The sequence below is a fragment of the Nyctereutes procyonoides genome, unplaced genomic scaffold (assembly GCF_905146905.1).
Source record: "Nyctereutes procyonoides isolate TBG_1078 unplaced genomic scaffold, NYPRO_anot_genome, whole genome shotgun sequence".
Lineage (NCBI taxonomy): Eukaryota > Metazoa > Chordata > Mammalia > Carnivora > Canidae > Nyctereutes > Nyctereutes procyonoides.
This window is the reverse complement of record NW_026575052.1, coordinates 25,882,949-25,908,545: the sequence shown is the minus strand read 5'-3', so window position 1 is coordinate 25,908,545 and position 25,597 is coordinate 25,882,949. Positions and strand designations below refer to the sequence as shown.

At 41.6% G+C, this 25,597-nt stretch overlaps 1 protein-coding gene across 1 annotated transcript; it reads right to left on the bottom strand.

Moving 5' to 3' along the window:
• Positions 1–598: 598 nt before the first annotated feature.
• OGFOD1 (2-oxoglutarate and iron dependent oxygenase domain containing 1) lies at positions 599–25,468 on the bottom strand. The gene is made up of 13 exons (XM_055331549.1): positions 25,258–25,468; positions 23,359–23,504; positions 18,914–18,960; positions 15,992–16,092; positions 12,617–12,733; positions 11,942–12,033; positions 11,604–11,732; positions 11,222–11,335; positions 9,499–9,578; positions 8,939–9,252; positions 5,424–5,546; positions 4,897–4,955; positions 599–2,306 (listed from the first exon to the last, which is right to left on the bottom strand). Exons 1-13 carry the CDS (start codon positions 25,409–25,411, stop codon positions 2,145–2,147), a joined length of 1,638 nt encoding a protein of 545 aa, XP_055187524.1. The 5' UTR covers positions 25,412–25,468; the 3' UTR covers positions 599–2,144.
• Between the last annotated feature and the right edge of the window lie 129 nt (positions 25,469–25,597).

Here is a 25,597-nt window from a genome sequence, read left to right as displayed (position 1 = left end):
CTTATGAAAACACATCAGAAAGCAAGTGAGTGAAAGTCATGTCATAAGGATGACCTTCATCAGTCTGTGGCAACTTGCTTTTCAGGCAAGCTTTGAAATGGAAGCCATTAGTTACAAAGTAGTTGCAATTCCACATGAGTGTCACTAAACCATGGTGAAAAAATTATGGTCTTCAAAATAGTATGCGTGTAAACTGGCCCAGACTGTGTGGGCATGGGAAGACGACACTGGAGCTAGTTCTAGGTGCTTCTTTTTCATCTCACCCGGGAAAAAAAAAATCAGTGTTTTATAACGGTATTGAAAATTAATGCCTGTGTAAAGTTTCTAGACAGATATCCATATAATGTGTATAAATGCTAAAACATTTTTTTACTGACTGGGGTGCAAAATTTAAAAAAATTTGAGGGCACCTGGGTGGCTCAGTGGTTGAGCGTCTGCCTTTGGCTCAGGTCAGATCCTGGGGTACTGGGATCAAGTCCCACATTAGGCTCCCCCGCAGGGAGCCTGCTTCTCCCTCTGCCTATGTCTCTGCCTCTCTGTCTCTCACGAATAAATAAACACTTTAAAAAAAATTGAAACAACCTAAAAGAAAGCAAAACTTATTGTCTTATTTATTTATTTATTTATAGACTTCTTTATTCATGAGAGACACAGAAAGATGAGTGAGAGAGAGAGAGAGAGAGAGAGAGAGAGAGAGGCAGAGGGAGAAGCAGGCTCCATGCAGGAAGCCTGATGTGGGACTCGATCCCGGGTCTCCATGATCACACCCTGGGCTGAAGGCGGCGCTAAACCCCTGAGCCACCGGGGCTGCCCTTATTGTCTCATTTAAATGCCGACTTGGGAAGAGAGTCAGTACTCAAATATTACAGGATTAACAAAGACAGAAGCCCAGTGTTGTTCCTATTAATTAATAAAACCCCAAATAAAAGCTATGGTAACAGTTGGTAATAAATGTAAAAAAGAGAGAGGAAACAAGAATACAATGGAATGAGAATAGCATCTTTCAGGTAAAGATGCAGCGCCCCCTATGCCCACCGGGCACACCCACATATACAGGTAGAACCTAGCATGTAATCCCTACCACAGTCTAGGGGAAAAAGGATGTAACAAAATGGACGGGCTCTTGGCATTCTGATGTGGCCTTTAGCATCTGTCCTCTTAAAGAAAAAAAAGGCAACTAATTTTATAGCTGACCCGAGAGTGTTTAGAAGGAAAGACACATCGTGAGGCCGGAATCATACAGTTATATTATATGAGCCCCAACTCCAGGATGGAAAAGGAGTGGCCCCGGGAACCACTACATGGGGCACAAGTAGCCCTCTCCTCTACCAACCAGAAGTCTCTGAGGGTTGGGGGGTGGGGAGAGATGTGGTTTGGGCCAGACATTTACCAAGACAGGAATACCAACATCATAAGTCTACACTGTCCTAGGAGAGTAGGTGAAACAAAGCCATAAGCAGTGGGAGGAAGTGTAATGAACCCAGCAAGAACAGACTAGAACTTTCTGTAATGTTCTAAACCAGTGTGATTAGGAAAGGGCCTTGAGTATTAAAAAAAAAAAAAATCACCGGAAACATGGATGAACCTTGAAGTCTTTATGCTAGGTGAAATAAGTCAGTTGCAGAAGGACAAATATTGTATTGTTCCACTTCTATGAACAGAGAGCGCCAGAAAGTGGAATAGGGCTGGGGGCTTCCAGGGGCTGGGGGTGGGGAGTTAGTCTTTAATGGGGACAGAGCTCTAGTCCAGGAAGATGGAAACGTTCTGGAGGTGGATGGTGATGACAGGTGCACAACCACATGAGTGTATTCAATGTCACTGAAGTGTACATTTAAAGTTGCTTAAAATGGTACACTTTATGTCATGTATATTTTACCACTCACAAAAACTTTTGAAAAATCACTAAGGAAGCCCATATGGAAAACAAAAAAGTGAACATTAAAAAAAAAAAAAAAAGCCTTTTTTTTTTTTTAAATCAAGAGAGAAGTACCTGGCTCCAAGCCCAAGGTCTAGATTGAGGACAGTGATGAGGAGTCCTACCACACACAGATTCTAAGGACACCATCACATGGGTCACCTCGTGGCTCTTGCGTACTTCCCAGTACCGAGGAGGGGTCTCTTTCTTTCAGTTTTGCCCAGCCCTGTCATTCATAATAGACAAATGAAAAGTCCCAGAAACCGGTTCTATTTGGGAAAGCTTTCTTTTGTTCGAGGCTTCGGTGGTTAATATGCTTGACAAATTTGAGAGTCTCTCTGTCTCTGTAGACCAATGCCAAAGAGTTGTTTTCTGGATTCACTGTTAGCAGCTGAAATAAGTAAATATAATGACACATCAGAACACAGAACTTATTCTCAACTCTTTTCTTCAATGATTCACCATGAAACAGATGGTTTTCACATCATGTACTCAGACTGGCAGTAGAGGATCTTTAAAAAGATCCTTTACTAGGAGGAGCCTCTGGCTGTCAAGGCATTTTCGTGAGTCCCATTCCAGTACATACCCAGAAATATTTTACCTAATGCATTTATTTCTTACTATATTGAAAGATTTCATGGGAATGCACCATGTAACTATTAGCTTACATGCAATTTCTTAGTAGAGTAGAATAAATGCTTACTGATCATCCTTTGGCATCTTTATTCCTTGCTGGGTACTTTTTTTTTAAGTTTATTTTTAGTAATCTCTATTCCCAACAGGGGGCTTGAACTCATGACCCCAAGACCAAGAGTTGCCTACTCTTCCAACTGAACCAGCTAGGTGCTCCTAGAAAGATATATATGGATAGATAGATAGATCGATTGATATATAAATTTAAATTCAATTTATTAACATATAATGTATTATTAGTTTCTGAGGTAGAGGTCAGTGATTCGCCAGTCTTATGTAATACCTAGTGCTCATCACCTCATGTGCCCTCCTTAATGCCTACCACCCAGTTACCCCATCCCTCCACCCCTCACCCCTCCAGCTACCCTGTTTGCTTCCTATGATTAAAAGTCTCTTATGGTTTGTCTCCTTGTCTGATTTCACTGTTTGATTTCTTCCTCCTTTCTTCTATGCTCCTCTGTTTTGTTTCATAAATTCCACATATGGGTGAAATCTTATAACTTTCTCTGACTGACTTATTTCGCTTAGTCTAATACCCTCTAGTTTCATCCATGTTGTTGCAAATGGCAAGACTTCATATTTTGATGGCTGAGTAATATTTCTTTGTATATATATTCCACATCTTCTTTATTCATTCATCTATCAGTGGACATCTGGGCTTCTATTATAGACACTGCTGCTACAAACACTGGGGTGCAGGTGCCCCTTCAGATCACTACATCTGTATCTTTGGGGTAAATACCTAGTAGGGCAATTTCTGGGTTGTAGGATAGCTCTATTTTCAACTTTTTGAGGAAGCTCCACACTGTTTTCCAGAATGGCTGCACCAGCTTGGTTTCCCAACAGTGTAAGAGGGTTCCCTTTTCTCCACATCCTCACCAACACCTGTTGTTTCCTGAATTGTTAATTTTAGCCATTCTGACAGGTGTGAGATAGTCTTTCATTGTGGTTTTTTTCTGTATTTCCATGATGCCAAGTGATGCTAAGCATTTTGTTCTATGTCTGTTGGCCATTTGTATGTCTTCTTTGGAGAAATGTCTGTTCATGTCTTCTGCTTATTTTTTTTAATATTTATTCATTAGGGATACACAGAGAGAGGCAGAGACACAGGCAGAGTGAGAAGCAAGCTTCTCGCAGGGAGCCCGCTGTGGGACTTGATCCCAGGACCACAGGATCACATCCTGAGCCAAAGGCAAGACGCTCAACCACTGAGCCACCTAGGTGTCCCTCTTCTGCTTATTTCTTGATTAGATTATTTGTTCTTTGGGTGTTGAGTTTGATAAGTTCTTTACAGATTTTGGATACTAGCCCTTTATCTGATAAGACATTTGCAAACATCCCCCATTCTGTCAGCTATCTTGGTTTTGTCAACCATTTCCTTTGCTGTACAAAAGCTTTTTATCTTGAAGAAGTCCCAATAGTTCATTTTTGCCTTTGTTTCCCTTGCCTTTGGAGACACGTCTAGCAAGAAGTTGCTGTAGCTGAGGTCACAGAGATTGCTGCCTCTGCTCTCTAGGATTTTGATGGATTCCTGTCTCACATGTAGGTCTTTCATCCATTTTGAGTCTATTTCTGTATATGGTCTAAGAAAATGCTCCAGTTTCATTCTGTCCAATTTTTCCAAAACCATTTGTTGAAGAGATTGTCCTTTTTCCACTGGATATTCTCTCCTGCTTGAGTTAGTTGGCCATGGAGTTGAGGTTACATTTTCTCTCCTTTTTTTTTTTTTTTTTAGTCTTTAAAAATTTTTACCTTTACCTTCTATCCTTTCATTGAATTTAATATAATGTATATTCAATATAATGTATTGCTCTGTTCTGTTCACCTGTCTGCTGAATATACACTATTATAAATTAGAACCACTGCAGGGAGATCATCATGGATTTATCAGCTAAAGACACTGGCAGAAGGTCACAAAAACTGGGTCTCTGAAGAATGAAAGCTTCCTCAAGAACTAAAAAGGAGGGATGCAGGGAGATCATCATGGATTTATCAGCTAAAGACACTGGCAGAAGGTCACAAAAACTGGGTCTCTGAAGAATGAAAGCTTCCTTAAGAACTAAAAAGGAGGGATGCCTGGGTGGCTCAGCAGCTGAGTGTCTGTCTTTGGCTCAGGGTGTGATCCCAGGGTCCGGGATCGAGTCCCACATCGGGCTCCCCATGGGAAGCCTGCTTCTCCCTCTGCCTGTGTCTCTGCCTCTCTGTGTCTCTCATGACTAAATAAATAAAATCTTAAAAAAAAAAAAAAAAGAACTAAAAAAGATAGTTTGCTGTCAGAAGCAACTTACCTCTTCATCTTCACCTTTGGCAATGTAGGAAGTAAAACCACCAAATTCTGGCTCCCAGCCTTACAAAGGGAAAACAAACAGCATTCAGAAAGCTCTCCATCATCTTCTTACATCGCTGATCCCACATTGCTTAAAGCTGGGGAATCTGTGAGCTCAGTACTAGTAACTGATTCTATGAACTATAAGCTTGAATTTACCATTCAATCAACATTGAGTAAGAACTGAAAATGAAGAATTAAATGTAAAATGCACCTGGAAGGACAATTACATAAAAGATGTAGATCTGGGGGGTTCATTGGTGGGAAATTATGGTTTGGTCCCCATCCCCCATACCTAAGTCAAAAATAAAATCCTCTGGGTTGGGAGCCTGAAGTTCATGACCCCCCAAGATCCCCTCCAACAGGGAGCTTCTGTGATCTGCTATCCTGGCCAAGGCACATTACTTCTAAACTGGTTCAGCTGGAGAGAGCCACCAGGAGACTCCCTTCTTAAGGGAACAGTTCACTGTGGTCCTTTCTGCGTCTTACCTTCACAGCCACAGTAGAGAAGTAAGTCCAGGGCAAATTCAGTCTTGCTGTTGTCATGGATCAAAGTGTAGTGACCAGTCTTCCAACGCCTCAGCTCCCCCTGGCATGTGGGAACACTTGAGTCTAAGAAAAAATAACAGAAAGCCTTTTTTTTTTTTAACTCTTAAAAACAAAAATTTTATTACAAGCAGGAACAAAGAATACTGGCTTAAATAAAAGGCAGGTGGGAGTCCCCTCCTCTAGGCAGCTCCCTCCTGACTTCCCAGTACCACTGCAGCATGGCCCAGGGGCCTGCCACCAGGGCAGAGCTGCTTCTCCCAGAGGGGACCTTCCGTGGCTGCCATTTCTCAGCTGCCTGTGACCCACTACCCTCTGCAGCAAGGAAAGGCAAGACGCGAGGACTTCCTAGTCACTTGCCAAGGGCTTCAGCCCACTTCAAGGGCCAAGGACAATTTCCTACCTTTTTTGACAAGAAGCTAGAGTTTCCAGCAGAGAAGGGACATCCTTCGAGTTTGGGCCCAGATGTAGGCCAACAACCTTCATTTGCCTCTTGGCCCACCCTGCACCTTCCTCTCTTTTCTCTGGATGGAGTCCTCGGTTGGCACAGACTCCCTGTCCTCTAGCCACTGGCATTAGGTCCCATACTCAGAGCCCAGAGGAGGGAGCACGGCTTGCAGAATGGCAGCCGCTCCCACAGCCATTACCCCATCCACCACGCCCAGCCTCAGCCTGTCTGGGCAGGTCCTGGGCTCCCTGATGTCCAAGGATGCCCCATGATCCTGATGTCCAAGGATGCCCCGGGCCAAAGGCAGGCGCTTAATCACTGAGCCACCCAAGCGTCCCAGAATGTTCTGTGTTAAACCTGTTATATCTAGCTGGTTTATCGTGTTCAGTCCTCTTGGGCACTGACATCTCTAGCCACTACTGGACAACTGTCTCATTTCTCCCTCCAATTCTGTCAGTTTTTGCTTCATATTACTTTCAGAATGTCATCAGGTACAGAAACATCTGTAATCATTGTATCTTCCTGCTGTACTGAACTTTTAAAAATATAGAATGTACTTCTTTGTCTCTTCTAATCTTTTTTTTTTTTTAAATATTTTATTTATTTATTCATGAGAGACACAGAGAGAGAGGGGCAGAGACACAGGCAGAGGGAGAAGCAGGTTCCACGCAGGGAGTCCGATGTGGGACTCGATCCCAGGACCCCGGGATCATGCCCGCAGCTGAAGGAAGACAGTCCACCACGAGTCACCCAGGCACCCTAATTTTTTTGATTTAAAGTCTATTTTGTTTGGGTGCCTGGCTGGCTCAGTTGGTAAACTGCAACTCTTGATCTCAGGGTCATGAGTTTGAGCCCCAATGCTGGGCGTGGAGCCTACTTAAAAATAAATAAATAAAAACACAGTTTATTTTGTTTGATATAGAGCCACTCCCGCTCTCTTCTGGTTACTATTTGCATGGAACATCTTTTTCCATCTTTTTATTTTCAATCTATTTGTGTCTCCGGATCACAAGTGAGTCTCTTGTAGACAGCAGATAGTTTGAGTTCTGTGTTGCTGTCTATTCAGTCAATCTCTGTCTTTTGATTGTCACTTACATTTAAGGTAACTACTAGTAAAGAGGAATTTAAATCTGTCATTTTGCTCTTTGCTTTCTAAAAGCCTTACAGCTTTTTTGTCCCTCATTTCCTGTATTATAGTCTTTTGTGTTTAGTTGGTTTCTTGCTATTGAAAATGTTTAAGTTCCTTTCTCATTTTCTCCTATGTATTATTTTATAGTTATTTTCTTTCTGGGTACCATGCAGGTTACATTTAACATCCTAAAGTTATAAAACCTCTAAAGTTATAAAAGTTCTGGCCTTGTCCCCACTTTTTTAAGATGATAAACTTTACAAACAATTACTTTTCACATTTGCCTCTGTATTGCCACCTGCTTTGGCCCAGTGACTTGCAACCAGTAGATGCTCAGTAATAGAACAAAGCATCTTTTGGCTGCCTGTATAGATATTTTCCAAGTTCCAGGTTCCCATGAAAATGAAACCAAAAAGGAAGAGAAGTTAACAAATACTTTTTTAAGAAGCCCACAAGGAGGGATCCCTGGGTGGCGCAGTGGTTTGGCGCCTGCCTTTGGCCCAGGGTGCGATCCTGGAGACCCGGGATCGAATCCCACGTCGGGCTCCCGGTGCATGGAGCCTGCTTCTCCCTCTGCCTATGTCTCTGCCTCTCTCTCTCTCTCTGTGAGTATCATAAATAAATAAAAAATTTAAAAAAAAAAAAAAGAAGCCCACAAGGCCCCATTGATCTTCACCTGATTTCTTTTAGGGTCTAGGTATAGATGCCAATATTGATTCTCAAGGAATGTCAACCTTTTTCTTGAAGAAAGGCTATCCTGTGTATTGACTAGCACAGAAAAGGCCACCTGGCTCTGGTTGTTCTAAGTATCCACGGTGACCAAAGCGACAGGTCAGTCAGTTTGGGAGGCCACAGAATCGTGTTACGCTGCTGTGGATTCTGTGTCTCGCTGCTGGCTTTGTTTCCGTGGGTACCTATCTCTCTTGTCTTTGCTCTTCTGAGTGCAATAGGGTCCTTCTCAAGAAATCAGAATGTAAGCAGGCCGAGTAAAACTGAGGAGAGGAATTGGGCACCAGATGTTCTTGTCTGATTTAGTAGGTGCCAAACTGTGTACACTGAATTGGTAGCTGCTCAGTTACTGGTGCCAAAATTTCCACAGAAGTCTAACCTCCTAAATTTCCTATCTTTTTCTCTTTTTGATCTTGTTTGTAGAGAAGGAAAGACTTCCTGTACTTTTTTTTAAAAGTCTATTTATTTATTTATTTTTACTAATCTCCACACCCCATGTGGGGCTCGAACTCATCCCCGAGATCAAGAGTCAAACGTTCTTCCACCTGAGCCAGCCAGGTGCCCCTAGACTTCATCTGCTTTTAATAATTTCCTTCTACCTATCTGCCCAAATTCAAGCAAGTTTTTCTTAGGCTATTATTGATCCTTGGCAGAAATAAGCCATTCACTTTCCTTTCTTTGATATTCTTGTGTTTTAGAGTAGTTTGGGGGCAAAGTCAGTCCTATTTCTGTCCATTGTTGATATATTGTTAGCCTAATAAAATGTATGGCTGCTCCTCCAAACTAGAATGTTCTTCCCACAGATTCTTCCTGTTATTCTGATTTGAGCTTGGACAACTGCTCCTGAGACAGGCTTTTCTAATTGCCCGGTCACCTCAGAGGCCAGTTGGGTCGTTTCTCAGCACACAACCCTATTCAAATTTTCTGCAAATGCTTCTCATTATTGTTTCATTGTGGTTTGTGGACACGTTTAATCTGTGTCCTCTCCCCCTAGAATATAAGCTCTGGGAGAGCGAAGACTTTGTTCTGTTCTCCAGCTCCCAAAGCAGGCCTAGAAGATCACAGATGCTCAAGAAATGTTTGCTGGATGAATCAGTGGTTGAATGGTGAATGCTTAATGGTCACTAAGGATGAATCATAACCATGGCTTACCTTTCTTTGCTTCATTTTCCTCTGACTCCGGGTCTGTCTGTTCCTGGCTCTGCTGGCTGCGGCTGCGGAAGGCTGTCTGCTTGCTCTCTGGCCCAGGGGAGCTGTGGCTTGTCCCTTCTTCAGTGTTATCAGTGGCAGAGGCTCCTTCTCCCTCTTTTTGGTTCTCCATCTCATCTTCTTCTGAAGGGGCCAAGAAGTGAAGTTTGAGGCCTGTGAAGTTGGACAGCAGCAAGAACAGAGCCTCGGAGCGAAATAATTCCATGCAGTTCTTCAGAATGTCGGGGAGCTTGGTCTCCTCAGCTTTCTCATAAAACCTGGAAAGCAGTAATGCCAGGCTGTTTATCAAAGGCACAGATGTACAATTATTCATGGGGTAAAGCTGATCACCAGTTTTGTACCCCACTCCCTAAGTCCTTACACAGCCAACTCAAGCACAAGTAGGCTCTGTCAAGGTGTGCTACTGGATGTCCCTGGGAATGAAACATCATCAGGGCCGATGTCCTATTATTGGAAGTCAAATAGGCAGGTGCTGAATGCAAAAGCAAATGTCTGGATGCTACCTTTTGTTAGGGGGACCTCGGCTGCTCCATTTCACATCTCCTTTCTCCAAAGCCTCACAGACCTCCGCAAATTTCTCAGGCTGGAAAATGAGCAAAGAAAGAAGCAGTTTGCAAGTCTCCCTAGGATCCCACACTGGTCTTACAGGCAGGACTGTACTGCAGAATCCTGCTGGCTGATTCCTAAAAAGGCCAGTAGACACTCATCCCCTTTGCCCAAGATCCCCCAGGCCTGATACAGTGCAGCCAGAACAAAGACTGATAATCATCAGCATGCCAACTCACTCCAGTGTCAATTTGGGCTATTTCCACTAGTGGTTGTACAGCTCATGTCAAATCGCTAAACCTCTCAGACTACTGTATTTATAAAACAAAGATCATAATACAGTCTCTTCAATTCATAAGATGTGAGGAAAAACAGTTAAACTGCCTAATAGTCAACGTCATCACGCTGAGAGTCTCTGTAGGCCTCACCCTTATGTAACCAACTTTCTAAATAGAAAAAGCCAAGTGTAAAGCAAGAAGCTGATTAATCTATTAAGTCTGCTTTCTATGTATATGTTTAACATAGCTTCCCAAGGAGTGGTCTCAAAACAGTAGCCCTATCAGCTGTAAAAGAGGAAAGAGGATCCCAAAGCCTGGTTTAGGTAAGGCTAAATAAAATATGATCAAACAAGTTTATTTACTATAAGACTTCTCAAATTCTTTGATATGCTAATGTCAGCTTTAAAGTTCTGAGAGAGACAGAGAGACAGAGAGAGTGAGAGACAGTATGAGTCTGTCTCAATCTTCTTCTCATGGAGGAAAGCTCTTGGGTTTGTGCTTCCATGGGACCCAGGGTCAACTGTGAAGCACCACACCACATCTTGTTTTGCTCTCACAACAACTCTTCAATATGAGCAAGGCAGCTCTCATCCCAGTTTCACTGATGATGAACTAAAAGCTCTGGGAAATTCAGTGACTTGCTCAGGTTAGTAAAACCACAGAGCCAGGACATGAATATAAAGTCTTCTGACTCCTGATATACTTTCCTCTCTGCTGAAACACGCTGTCTTGTCATTGTCAAACAGTCATTAATACGTGATGATCAGTTAATAATCTATTTTTTACTAAAAGCAATAGTAAACTTCTAGGAAACCATATTTGCCAAATGAATAGGAAGGAAGCTGCCTCTCAAGCATAGAAGTTTGTGTGTGTGTGTGTGTGTGTGTGTGTGTGTGTGTCTGTGTGTGTAGCACTGAGATTCCAGATAACTAGGTAACACACTAGGGACTCTTATTTTTTTTTTAAAGATTTTATTTATTTATTTATTTATTCATGAAAGATACACACAGAGGGAGGCAGAGACATAGGCAGAGGGGGAAGCAGGCTCCATGCAGGAAGCCCGATGTGGGACTCGATCCCAGGACTCCAGGATCATGCCCTGGACTGAATGCAGATGCTCAACCGCTGAGCCACTCAGGCATCCCCACATTAGGGACTCTTAACCCACTAAGCATACAACCAATACCAACGTTAGCTACTAGCATCGCTTGTATATTTTACTGGAAGAAAAGGATGATATAAACATTCTAACCAGGAACTAACCAAAAACTCCTTTAGTGATGTCTATTCACCCATCCAAGCAGCAAGAAAGACAAAAGTACAAGTTGTTTTAACAATGAGATTTTGTTAGGGCCTGCTACTTACGTCCCCAAGATAGACTGGACAGGATGTGCTGGCTTACCTTAAGGAACTCCTTGAGGAGAATTTCAGACCTTTCTTCAAACTCTTCTTGAATTTGAACTTGGTAATCCATGTCCAGATAAGTAGGGTTGATCCAATCATACAAAATTTCATGCTTACAAAGAAGCAGCAGATGCAAAATGTGAATTAACAATTCCTATTGCCTTTGTTCTTACATCACTTCATGCTAGTAAAATATATGCAAAACCTCACTTTATTATCTTCTCCTTGTTACACTTAAAAGTGCTGGAAAACTGCCTGAGAAACACTATCAAAAGTTTACCTAAGAAAAGTGAAAGAGGAAACTCAAAGTCCAGTTTCATTATCAGGAAAACAAACCATACAGTAAAGCTTCTAAGATAAGAACAGGCGTTTATCCTTACATCTTGTGGGATGTGAGGGCTCCGAGGTATGAGAGGTTCAAAGTAGTTGGGAGGTCGGGTCAGTGAAGGACCATGAAACCAGCCACTTATAGACAAACGTGACTTTTCTTCAGATAGGACTTCAGACACCTGAAAGGACAAGGAGAGCAGCAGATGAACGTACCAGCTAAGTCGGAGGATGACTGGCCACGGCGTGCCAACTTCCAGATCTGTCACGCTGGATGTGGGTACCACCTGGCCATGGAAGTCCAACAGGAAGCTGTCACATTTTGTTAACAGAGGATGATTCCTAGGCATGATTCCTAGTATGCTATATATTTGTGGCTTATAATCTTTACCTGGTGAAAGGATACTGGAGACACTTCAAAGAAAACCAATGTGTTCCATGAAGGGATGAGAGACTTGACAATCTGCTTTGGCTGAAAGTGTTCTGCACCAGGAGAGAACACAACCACAAATGTGACTTTGTTACCATTGAATACTTTCAGGCTGCCTTGTTTCACTTTGACAGTTTTCAGATTTCTGAGGGGAATTTCATGTACCCTGCAGATCCCAAAATGCCACCCCCTTCCATCTGTTTCATTCATGCCTGCTAGTTCCACTAGGTGACCACTGTTCTTACTATGGCATCTGTCTGTTATTGAGGAGGGGGACAATAAGTTTGGAAAGTTTTCTAAAGTCAACATCTGGTGTTGGTCATTAGGAAACAACCCTGACTTCCTGTCAGATGGACTGGCCCCGGCAGACCGATGGCTTCAAGTAGCTTTCCAGGTGCTGCACTTTCCACGGTCATTACTCAGGAGTAGGGAATGACTAGTCCTCATGTCAACAGACTCCCCCTCAGGAGTAATGACTCCAAGTACAATGTAGAGAGGTTGCTGTCAGGGCTGGTGTCCACTCCCCCTGAGACTGTCACCCGACTGAATGGCTTCCAGCTCCTTGGAGGAGTACATGCATTGTGTATAAGAGCTCTGAAGTGGCTACTAGTGCTTATGAGCATGTGCCTGTCTTACCATCAACGTCATACAGGTCCAGGGTGCCCCCCAAGCTCCTGTCCCAGGGAGGAACCAGGTACAGAATGAAGGCTATCCGGCGCCCTTCCAGCTCGTCGTCATGGCAGAGGAGGGCATCTGCAATAGTGCAACACATACTTTAACGTCCCTGTGACCACAAGGAGCAGCCACTAATCTGATCCTGCGATTTAATACTGGTCCATCTGATGTTCACCTGTACTGTGAGCTCCTCCAGCTCTGAAATGACATGTATCATTCCTGTTTTATAATCAGAGACATAAAACAGGGCACATGGAAAACTCTAAAAGCACTAAAGAGCAAATATACGGACAGATCCCAGGGATAATCATTAACAGTATTTTTTTCATATATTCTTCCAGTATTTTTCCTATATACATTTGCTTTAAAGAAAAAATGGGTGTCCTACAATGATTCTTTGGTGGATGTTTTATTACCTGGCAAGTGTCCATCTCTATCACTATACACATCTGTCATTGATTTTTTAATGGCTGTATAGTTATTCTACTATACAGATTATGAATTATCTTCTTTCTCCTTTAATTATCTTCTACCTAGGCACCTGGGTGGCTCACTCAGTTAGGCATCTGCCTTTGGCTCAGGTCATGATCTCAGGGTCCTGGGATCGAGCCCCACATTGGGCTTCCTGCTCAGCAGGGAGCCTGTTTCTCCCTCTCCCTCTGACCCTCCCCTCCACTCACATTCTCTCGATCTCTCAAATCAATAAATCTTTTTTAAAAAGCCCTTCTACTTGTTTCCATTTCTCACCTATTAAGAAAAATGCTTCAATGATCAAATGAACATCACTGTACATAGATCTTTTGGTACTGGTTCCTGTTAATTTCCTGAGCTAAAACATCTAAAAGGGTCAGGTGGGACTAAGCAAGGTAGGCATCCGTGCAGGGCAGGAGAGGGAAGGTATGCTACAGTGAACTGTGATTGTTCACACATGGAGGGATTGTTTTGATAAAGAAATACACTGAAAATAATGGAAACCATGGTTCTCATTGCTGAGGAAGGAAATTACAAATACAGAAATGGAGAAATGTGGGATTAACCCTATGGTGTTGAACTGGAACTGTAGGAATCAATGTGAATTGAGTTTCCTATGTATGTAGATATTTATATAGTCAGATATCTACATATTTCTAGATCTTCTAGATAAACACATAAATTCACATGTGAATGTACATGCATCTGTGTTTGCTGCCTCTTTTCCACTGAAAGGCCTGGGAGCAGTGATGCCCTAATAGCAAAAACACCTAGAGTCCAGATCCTGATTTTTAAGCAGCATTTATCACTAAAAGCAACCAAGGTTCTTTGGAAGAATGGCAGACTCTGAGTCTAGAGCAGGGGAAATATAAGACAAGCCTGAAAAATCTTGTTTTGCTAGGAAATAAGATACATAAGAATGATGGGGACACATCAACAGGACATGGAAATCAGTTTAAAGGGGCTCCCATTGATTAAATCAGGGACAGTATGAGCATCACTATAATACAGCAACTGATTATAGCCCATTATATAAATAGTAACCCTTAAATCTACACTGACAAATATATGAATAAACAAATGGAAAGAGGGGAAGGTTTCCTTTACAGCAGAATGATAACTAATAAGTGTAAAGGAAATGATTTTATTATTAAAAAAATTACCATTTGGCAACTGCATAAATAATAATTTAGCAAGAAATGGCAGAGGATGCTAAAACAAGCAAATTAAAGTTGGAGGAGAAATGGGATATTTACATAATCTTTGAGTATCTCCCCACAAAATTCTTATTAACTTACAGAGAGAAAAAGAATTAAGTTTACAGTGGGAAACGTGACATCAGCTACCACCTTAAGTAATCAAAGTTAGTATGACTAGACCAATACACGTAGAAACCATGTACCACTTGATGTAGTTAAAACAAAAAAAAAAAGCATAATTAATTTTGTAACATTCCTACCAAAAATGCAAGGCTTGAATCTAATCACGAGGAAGCATCAGACAAACCTAATTGAGGGAAGATTTGCCAAATGAGACATCTGCAAACTTTAAAACCATGAAAGTCCAGGCAAAACTGATGAACTGTTCTAGATTGAGAGAGACCAAACCAGGCATGACAGCTACGTGTACTGTGTAATCCTGGATGGGATCCTTTGGCCAAGAAGTACCAAATAACTGAAATTGAATGGAGCCTATGGATTAGATGGGAATAATGTATTGATCTTAATTTCCTGATTTTTTAAAAAAGGCTTTATTTATTTGAGAGAGAGTATGTGTGTGAGAGAGAGAGCACAAGCAGAGGGAGCGTCAGGCAGAGGGAAAGGGAGAAGCAAGGCTCCCTGCAGAGCAGGGAGCCCAATGTGGGGCTTGATCCCAGGACCCCAGCATCATGACTAGAGGCAAAAGCAGACACTTAACTGACTGAGCCACCTGGGCGCCCCTTAATTTCCTAGTTTTGATGGTTTATTGCCATCATCTAGGAGAACGTCCCTGTTGTAGGAATTATTGAAGTTCACGGGAATTATGTAGTAGTACAGCAACTTACTCTCAAGTAAAACAGGAAAAATTATTTGTGTGAAGCTTGCCACTTTTCTGTAGGTTTGAAATTATTTCAATTAAAAAGGAAAAAGTTTTTAAAAAGTGTGTATGTTAGGACTCGTCCTGTGTATCACTCAGTTATCCTCAAAAGGTTGTTACCAATTTATACTTCCCCATTATACTTTATACTGTATGAGAGTAAACTCAAGTCAAAATTTCACTTAGTAAAACAAACCAAAACACTTTTTCTTTCAGGTGAAAAAGCAAACACGTTTTCAAAAGGACATTTCTATGCTCACAAAAGGGAACTGGTGACAAAGGATACCTCTGAAGAGAAATGGAGACAAAGAGAAGGTGCTGGGGCCTGTCAAAGTTTACAATGCATCCTTCTATGCTGTTCCAAGTTTTTTTCCTTAAGAATGTAGTCCATTATTACCTTCAAAAACAATAACAACAGAAAGAAAAGAAAAAGAGGCTCCAAGTGATATTTGCTCCCTAGGAAGCCTAAGAGTAGTTTACAATACTACCTCTGAGTTTCCTGACACTGTACCCGAAGTCGGCATGTGTGTGCATTATCAGCATTTTTCTGAAAATTTGGTCAACAGCCTCCATCATATTTCCACCAAAGAGAACCACAGCTTTATCCCTTCCAATAAGATGGGTGTTTCGGTGTTTGAGCCGGGTCAAATTTTCCTTCTTAAGAAGCTCCTACTGCTGTGAGGGGACATGTGCAAGTCTAGGATCCAGGCACGCCAATGCTATTTTGCTGCCACTGTTTAGTTAAAAGCCTGTGAGTCCTCCAGACATCAAGGGCTTTATCTTTCTTACCGGAGAATTCGTATTTAGCACAGGACATGTCAATAGTTGATTCCAGGTCAATCTGGGAAATGTCAGCAAGCCAGGTCCGGAAATCCTCAAACAGAACTTTCCTAGAAATGTCAACAAGGGTAACTTGTTAGCCATAGTGTTTGGATCTCAGCCACAGCTACTTTTTCCTAGAGGCTGCAGTAGCCCCTTAAGGACTTGGAACCGAAATAAAGAGAAAAAAAATACAAATCTCTCTACTGTAACAGATTTTTGTTCTGCTGTTTCATTTTACTTTCTTCCTCTTAAATTCATATTATGCCCTATCACAGCAGTGCTTTGCCCTCTCTCATAATTTATCACACCGATGTTCCTTTCTGAGGTTACTGATTTTTAGACATATTTTCCAGCACTAATACTATTCCACTGGTTAGTGACCACTTGGGTGACACTGTTGCAGATTAAAAACTTTAAGCTGTAATAATGGTGAATATTATGCTAACTGTGTAGGATCTGGAAAAACTCTCATAGAAGTTCTGATGCTAGCAGGATACCAATAAGAGATGCTGAACATTCCCATTCAACAGCTAATGTGGCTCTCTATAGAAATCTCTTTAACACAATTTATAACTCACTCAGCCAACCAAATTTGAAATTATGCTACTCTTGAAGAATTGAAAACATTTTGAAAGGACTTATATCGGTTCACATTTTGCACAGACAGTAGTTTTTGGATCATCTTCCTCCAAATGTACATAACTCAAATTCCCATAAAATGCAACTACGCTGTTCATAATTAAATATCATGTCTCCAGGCTGATCTCCTAAAATTTTAATCTACACTATGCATTGCCAATCCAAAAAATTCTATAAAGCACTGTGCTAGGCTGGTCTAACCAGAAGTGCCATGTAACTTCAAAAACAGAGTTGCAAGTTATATTGAATGAACTAGCAAAGTGCTGAAGGAGGCTTAGGTTGTGGATGGCAAACATTTCTGCAAAATCTTGACACTTTAAGCAATTATTATCAAAGCCTTAACTCCTTCTTTTACTGGTAGTATTGGTTTCCTCAAATGTATTCCATAAAAAGCTCTTTCTATAGTTTCTCTCTGAGAGTGTCATAAGGACAGGGTTATTTTATCATTATTCTCATTTATTAATTGAATTTATCAGAAAAATCACAGAACCCAACTGGTAAGTATAAAGATCACCTTTCTATAGACTATGGAATCTCATCTCTCACATCATCTGGCTGTTATCCTGTGGGTACAGAATGGAACCTCAGTCCCAAAGGAAATGCTTACCAGAGTCATGCTGTGAACTAAGGGGATATTTTAAAGTGTGATTGCCTTTCTTTGGAACAACAACAACAAAAGGTCTAAGTAAATATGAAATATTATGAGTTACAGTTAATGCATGAGCAATATTTCATATATTTTTTTTAATTTTTATTCATTTATGATAGTCACAGAGAGAGAGAGAGAGAGAGAGAGGCAGAGACACAGGCAGAGGGAGAAGCAGGCTCCATGCACCGAGAGCCGGACGTGGGATTCGATCCCGGCTCTCCAGGATCGCGCCCTGGGCCAAAGGCAGGCGCCAAACCGCTGTGCCACCCAGGGATCCCATGAGCAATACTTCAGAATCTGGAAGAAATAACAATCTGTGCAGGTTGCCATTATATATGAAAATGTCCCAGAGGAAAAAAGAGAATGAGAAAAAATGACTTCTGCATAACAAAAAAAGTTATTACAAAGTAACATGTGCTACTGTAGCAAAACTAAGTGAGGAAAAACACTCTATAAGTAAAAAGAAACTGTTAAAAAAAATCTGAAATCCTACTAGCCAGATTTAAACATTCCATTCTTCTGTCTTTTCCTTTGTACTTAGCCAAACAGATCCCTTTTTGAAAAATCATTCACACTGTGTGTGCTGTTTTGCCATCTTTTCTCTTGACAAGTGTACTGCATCAAGTCTAACATGCCTCCCCTGTAAGAAATATTATTTTACATATTACTTAAAAAGTATTGCCAGTTAAACTGGGACACAACAGTAATTTGTGAGACACCGGATCTCAGCAGTGCTGACGTGTTAAAAAAAGAAAACGTATCTTAGAATTAGTGAAATCAGGTTTAACTTTTTCATCCTCATGTGTAAAAGTTCACACATATTATATTTAAAGGCTGCAGTTTTCTGCTCATGCTTGTATCATCATCTATATAAATCTCAATGCACGGTCATATTATTTGTACACAATTTTTCACTGTTTTGGGGTGCATGGGTGGTTCAGTGGATTGTGTATCCGACTCTTGATTTTGGCTCAGGTCATGATCTCAGGGTTGTGGGACTGAAGTCTGCATAAAGCTCTGTACTCAGGGAGAGTCTGCTTAAGATTCTCTCTTCCTCTGCCCCTCCTCTAACTTGTGAATGCTCTTTCTAAATTAATCTTTAAATTTTTTTTCATTATTTTAAACATTACAACACGAGAACTTGTATGGGATTTTTGAGCATATCCTTGATTATTTTCTCAGGATAAATTCTTTTTTTTTTTTTTTACAGGATAAATTCTTTTAAGTTGAATGACACTACAAAAAGATAAGCACAATTTTAAGTTTTGATACAGTTTTTAAAACCATCATCTAATAAAAACTGCAGCAGTGTATAAAGGGATCTATACTCTGTTAACACTGGGGGTTTTGAATATTTTCCAACCTAATATGTGAAAAATGGTTCCAGCAGTGTTTCCCTGATTACTAACAAGGTTGAACACTGAGAAGTTGGACTCAGACAGACCTGAGTTTGCATCTTAGCTCCCTCTGTCTTCATCTAGGAAGGCCTGAAGAAGTTACTTAATCTCTCAGTCTGTTTCCTCCTCTATGAAATGGGATAATAACATAATGTTATATGACATAACATCTTCCGCACCCAACAAATATGATCAGTTGTTTACCTTAAAGCACAGATGTGAGGCTCTCGTCTCTTCTTCAAATCATCAGACTTGATCATAAAAAAGGAAAAAAGGAAAAAAAAAAAGCATTTCCTTTATTTATTAGACACACAGAGGAAAGCAGTTCAGTGACTGCCCTCACAGTATTAGCATCGTGGTGAAGAGCCTGAACTCTGAAGCCAAGTTGCCTGTGTGTGATTCACGGCCCCTCTAATGGGAGCTCTGTGACTCATGTGGGTTACTTAACCCCTCTGTGCCTTATTCATTCAACAAATACTTAAAGAGTTATTGACAGTAGAGCTTATATTCTTTTTGATGAAGACAGACAGTAAACATAAAAAGCTAATGGTTAGTATGAAAGAAGGTGACAAATGCAGAGGGAAAACCAGCAGGGTATGAGGTTACTAGGCGTGCAAAAGTGGAAAGGGGCTTGTGAGTACAAACACAGTGGCCAGGCTAGGTTTCGCTGAGCGGAACAAAGCCTTGAAGGACGTTGGGAAACATGCCAAGGGAATATCTAGGCAAAGAGAATTGATTTGAGGTGTCAGGATGCCTGGAGGGCTCAGTTGGTTAAATGTCTGACTCATGATTTTGGCTCAGGTTGTGATCTCAGGGTCATGAGATCAAGCCCTATATCGGGCACCCTGCTCAGTGTGGCATCTGCTTGGGACTCTTTCTCCCTCTGCCCCTCTCCATTGTACTCTCTCTCTCTAAAAACAGATAAATAAATCTTTAAAAAAAAAAAAAAGGAAGAAGAAAAAGATTCAAGGTCCTGAGTGTGAAGCATGCCTGGCCTAGTCAAGAAATCCAAGGAGACCGTGTGGCTGGAGTAGAGGGAATGTGGGGAAGAGCAGGAGATGAAGCCAAAGAGGCAATAGGATGCCTGGGAGCTCTTCTAAGTACTTCCTTCTGTCAAAGAAATGAGGAACCATTAGAGGTTTTGAGCAAGGGAGTAACAGGATCCCATGTACATTTTTAAAAATTGAGATAAAATTCACATAATTTAAAATTTACCATTTTAACTGAGTATGTAATTTAATGGATTTTAGTATATTTACGATGTTGTGCGACCACCACTACTGATTCCAGAACATTTATCATCCCCACCCCCAAAAGAAACATTATATCCATTAGGCAGTTAGTCCTACAAACTCTTCTCCCCCAGGGTCTTGGCAACCATTAATCTACTTTCTGCCTCTCTATATGGATTTGCCTAGTTGGGACATTACATATAAGCAGAATCCTATGGCACATGGCCTTGCACATCTAGCTTCTCTCAGCACATTCCCAAGGCTCCTCCATGTTACAGCAGCATTACATGCCATTCCTGTTCCTGGCTGAGTAGTATTCCATCGTGTGGAAAGACCACACTCATCTGTCCGTTCATCTGGTAACGGACATTTGGGTTCTTTCCACTTTTTAGATATTATGCATGATGCTGCTATGACAATTTGTGTACCTGTTTTTATGTGAACACGTTTTCAATTCTCTAGGGTCCATTGTTGTTTTAAAAGAACACAATGGCTGTGATTGTGTAGGTGGGCAGAATGAAAGAAGGAAGACTAGTTAACACCTAACATAATAATCCTCATGAGAGGCAAAGATGCCTTAGACTGGGTGTTAGCTGTTGGTAGTAGAAGTGGAAGGAAGTGGGTTTTTCTGAATATGTTTTGAAGATAGAGCCTGCAGAATTTCCTGATGAACTGGTATGAGGTGAGAGAGGACCTGAAGGTTTTTAGCTGGAGCCACCTAGAAAGATCGATTCACTGGGATGGGGAAAACTGCAGGTGGAGCTGATTTAGGAGGAGAAGATCAGGAGTTTAGTTTTGGACCTAAGTGTGAGCCACTTAACACATATCCAAGAGTAGAGGCAAAGCCATGGGATTCCCTGTAAATCGGCCTGGAAGTGACCCAAGGGCGAAGCCCTAAAGTACTCTCTCATTAAGAAGTCAGGTACAGGGGGCCTGAGTGGCTAAGTCAGTTAAGCCTCTGCCTTTAGCTCAAGTCATGATCTCACGATCCTGGGATCAAGCTCCATGTCGAGCTCCCTGCTCAGCGGGGAGTCGCCTTCTCCGTCTATTCCTTCCCCTGCTCTCTCTTCCTAATAAATAAATAAAATCTAAAACCAAAAAAAAAAAAAAAAAAAGTCAGGTACAAAACGAAGACCTACCAAAGGAAACCAAGAGCATGCTAGCAAGGCAGAAGGAAGACCAAGAGAACATGGCTCTCTGAAAGTAAAGAAAATGTATCCAGGAGAAAGAAGTAACATAGTAGCTCAAGTGCTGCTGGGAGGTCAAGTAAAATGAGTCCTGAAAACCCACGCCTGGATTCATTAATATGAAAGTTGTGAGTGACCTTGAAAATGTAGTTTCAGTGGAGTTGTAGGTAAAAGCCTGATGAAAAGTGGGCTTAACCAAGAATGGGGAAAGTATTTGAGAAAATACATATAACTTATATGGAACTTTACTGTCAAGAGGAGCAGAGGAATGAGGTGAAAGGCAAAGTTAGGTCAAAAGCATTTTTTCCTTAGGAACAGCTTTCTTTTGTACGTCACAGGGGTGAACCAGAAGAGAAGAAAAAAACAGATGTATTCTCTTCATCTGTAAAACAGGAATAGTAATGTACCTCCTTCATATGACTGTTGAGGACTTAATGAATTAATCACTATAAAAGCACTTAGCATGGCACAAAGCAAGCACTCAATAATACTTGTTTTAAGATAATAAGAATATCAGGCAACTCATAGTGACACACTTGCTTAGGAGGGTTGTAAGACGTCATACACTTAATTATTAAGGCAATTCATAGCACAAGCAAAGAAAAGGGGATACAAGCAAAGTTTGAAGGGACAGGAGACTGAAATAGGTTTTACATTTACTCTTTTAGGATGAAGTTCAGTCCCAAAGTGAGCGTAGTAAAAACTATTTACAGCAGAGAAGAGTTTTGCCAAACACCCATGTGATCTAAAGTAATCTTTTTTTCCCCTTCTCATTACCCAGGGTCCTTTTTTATTATTTTGCCACTCACTGACATCACAGAAGTATTTTCATCTACCAAATTGCATTAGGTAAAAACCAGTTTGACTTCTCAGTTTTAGTAATCAGAGATACATATGTCCATAAACCAACAAAGAGACCTAGCGTTATTGTTGTTATTAGTGTTATTGAAGTTGATATAATTACAAAGGCGGACAATTGTGGCTTTTAATTAACCTATGTAACTTTACTAAGATAACAGCTTCATTTTCATCAGGTTTCCTGCATTATTAAGAGTTGTATGGTGTGTGTATTTAAATTGGCTAATTCAATTCTATGTATAAGGCCCAAAGATAGACCGGGGGATACAATCAGCTCTACTGCAAAAGAATAGAAGTAGGAGAGGGAAATCCTGTTATTTATTCCCTTATCCTAAATAAAGAGAATTCAAAGGGTTAAATGCAAAGAAAACAAAATAATTCTTCATCTTTTTCATTTTTACTTTATTCTGTGATTTTTAAGAGCTGATATCCTTGAGATTTTATAAAGGATTTCCAAGAGTGATGTACATCATGCACTAAAAAGATATTCCCCTCAAGCTGGGGAAATCAATGACCTATATTTCTATACGTGGACTGAGCCCTGTCTTTCAAGAGTAGAAATACCAGCCTTGATTTTGATGTGGTCTTTCCTGCCAAATTAAATAGTCCACCAAGGGATCCCTGGGTGGCTCAGCGGTTTGGCGCCCGCCTTTGGCCCAGGGCGCGATCCTGCAGTCCCGGGATCGAGTCCCACGTCAGGCTCCTGGCATGGAGCCTGCTTCTCCCTCCTCCTGTGTCTCTGCCTCTCTCTCTCTATCATAAATAAAAAATAAATCTTAAAATAAATAAATAGTCCACCAAAAAAAGAATAGATCTAACTCTCCATGGGCGTACTGCAATGCACAGCATACTGCAATGCACAGCATACTGCAATACATCAAGCCACCTAAAATAAAGACGTGAACTCAAAAATTTAAATGGGTATTATTTTCCAACATACAACTCTCTTCAGCATACTAATTCCCAAAATGTACTTAACCCCCCCCCCTTTTATTTCAATAATGTACTTAACTCACTGGCTTACTGTATTTCTTAACTATCTGTCATCATCACTAGCACCTCTCTTATTTTTAGATTTAGAAGTCTTACAGGGCAGGAACTGTCAGAGGCTCCCATGCAATACACCTAACACATCATTAACACTCAGTAAGCTAAAAAACAAACAAACAAACAAACAAACCCCAAAACAAAACAAAAAACCACTCAAATACTCAGTAAGCTCATGTGGAATGAATGAGTGTTTTTCACAATGTCAAGGCAAGGCCCCTCCAAAGCAAACTCGATTTAAAACCTCAAATCTGAAGGTAATGAATGATTTCGTAGATAATGAATTTCTGAAGTGGAAGGGTAAATGTGAAAGGGACATAAATACCTGCTGGAACTTATATAAATCGTTATACTTTTCATGGAAGTCCAAGTTCAAAAGTTCCTTCTGAAGCCCTTCCAGAAAGTTTTGGCTTTGGATGAAGTTGGGGATCACACAGTGAAGAAAGGGATCCATGTCCATGACAATGGCCTCTGTTGGAAGGAAAACATTACTTATGGCTTTTTCTCCTTTTATATTTTTGATGTGATTAGCAGAGCAGAGAGAATACAAAAGGGAATGGTCATGAATTTTCAGAAACCTAGTACTTAAAGATTAGGGGGAAGAAGTATAAGCTCTTCCCTTTTTTCTTTACCCATTCAAGACTACTTTTTAAATATATTGTACTTAAAATACTGGTCCTTAGGAGTACTGGTGATATCACTAAATTAAGGTTCCTGCTCTTTTATGAGTTTTTAATATTTTAAATTTTTATTTTTTTAAGGTTTTATTTATTTATTCATGAGACACACATACACACAGAGATATAGAGGGAGAAGCAGGTTTCCTGTGGGGAGCCTGATGTGGGGCTCGACTCCAGGACCCCGGAATCATGACCTGAGCTGAAGGTAGACGCTCAACCACTGCACCACCCAGGTGTCCCACTTTTATGAGTTCTTTAGCTTGACAATTAGCTATTGAACTACATATATTTTAGATTCTTTATTCATTTTCCCCAAACTTAAACAAGCAAGTTAAAAATGAGAATAGAAGGGTGCCTGGGTAGGTTAGGCATCCAGCTCTTGATTTTGGCTCAGGTCATGATCTCAGGGTTGTGAGATAGAGCCTTGCAGCAGGCTCCACGCTGGGTGGGGAGCCTGCTTAAGGTTCTCCCTCTCCTCTCCCTCTGCAGACCCACCTTGCAAAAAAAAAAAAAAAAAAAAAAAAAAAGAAAAGAAAAGAAAAGAAAAGAAAAGAAAAAGAAAAAGAAAAAGAAAAAGAAAAGAAAAGAAAAAAGAAAGAATAGCAATACTGGCTGGCAAGTTTTCTTTGACCCTGCCTTTTCTTTCCCCAGGTTACAGTTAGAGGCAGTTACTATATATATATATATATATATATTTTTTTTTTTAAAATCAGTTCTAGCTAACTCTCTGATGCCTTGATTTCTGTCTCAACATTTTCCCTACTGCCTCTGATACTCTACATTAGGTACCCTCTAATTAAGAGTCACCACCACCACCCACCCCGTGCCAAACACAGTGGTGCTTTACACCCTTGATGTCACTTCATCTCCTCGGCAACCCTTTGGTAGACATATCATCACTGTTTCCATCCTACAGCTGAGGGTATCGACAAGTCCCTGCGTGTACAGAGCTTGGCCTTTAGACACTAGGCTCTCCCTTTCCACGTGCATCCAGGCACCCAGGACTCTCCCCCCTCCAAAGCACTTCGCGACTGAAACACAAATCACGGCAAACTCTAGGAGGGAAAGCACGATGCACCAAGCAGAATTCTCATCCTCTAAAGTGGTATCTGAAGCCGAGGCCGGAATCGTTCAAGGTGGGTTCCTTCCCCGGCTCAGCACTCGTCTACTTCCATGGGTCGCGTCGCCGGCCCACCGGCGTGGAAAGACGAGTAAGCTCGGGCGCCAGCTGTCCGGCAGCTCACCACAAATGCCCTGGCTGCACTATTTTGGGATAACCGATCACTGCCCTCGGAGGAACTACGAACTTGGCGTGCCCTCTGCTTCCCAAAACTCTCGGGCCTACGTTTCTTGGTCTTCTCAGATTTCTAAACCCAAACCGAACTTGGAATGGTAGAGAGCAGCCGGAGAGTGAGAGGTGGCCGCCGTCACACCGTCTCCCAGCGCCTCCTGTCTCGCGCGGCCCTGCCGCCCGGGGTTCGGCTCGACGGCAGGGCTCGAGCCCGACCCCGGGCGGCAGCTCCCCCTCCGCAGCGCCCAGTTACCGTGACGGAACGGCGTCCGGCGGCTCCACGCCTCGGACACCTGCTTTTTCAAGGTTTCTTCCGTGACAGCGTCCGAAAACTCCGCTATCACCTCCTTCTTTCCCTTTTTCCCCGCCCGGCCCGGGCTGGGCTCAGCTGGCCGCTTCCCATTCATCTCCTCTTACGCTACAGACCCACGCCACAGCGATGAAGCAGCTACTTCCCTACGCTGACTACAATCCCCAGAATGCCCCCTTTCCCGTGTTCCCCAGCGCCGCCCAATAGAAATTATAAGAGTAAGAGGAGGTGGAACCCATTCGTGACTTACCAATGGCAGCCCCAGATATTGCGGCCATCTCAT

What these genes read in the sequence shown, in the direction of transcription:
- OGFOD1 (XM_055331549.1), bottom strand. Translation starts at nt 25,411, where the DNA reads ATGAATGGGAAGCGGCCAGCTGAGCCCAGCCCGGGCCGGGCGGGGAAA. An exon ending in TGCTAAATACGAATTCTCCG is followed by an intron (nt 12,734 to 15,991) that starts GTAAGAAAGATA and finishes GCACTATTGCAG; the next exon opens with ATGCCCTCCTCTGCCATGAC. An exon ending in TCTCTACTGTGGCTGTGAAG is followed by an intron (nt 4,956 to 5,423) that starts GTAAGACGCAGA and finishes TCCCTTTGTAAG; the next exon opens with GCTGGGAGCCAGAATTTGGT.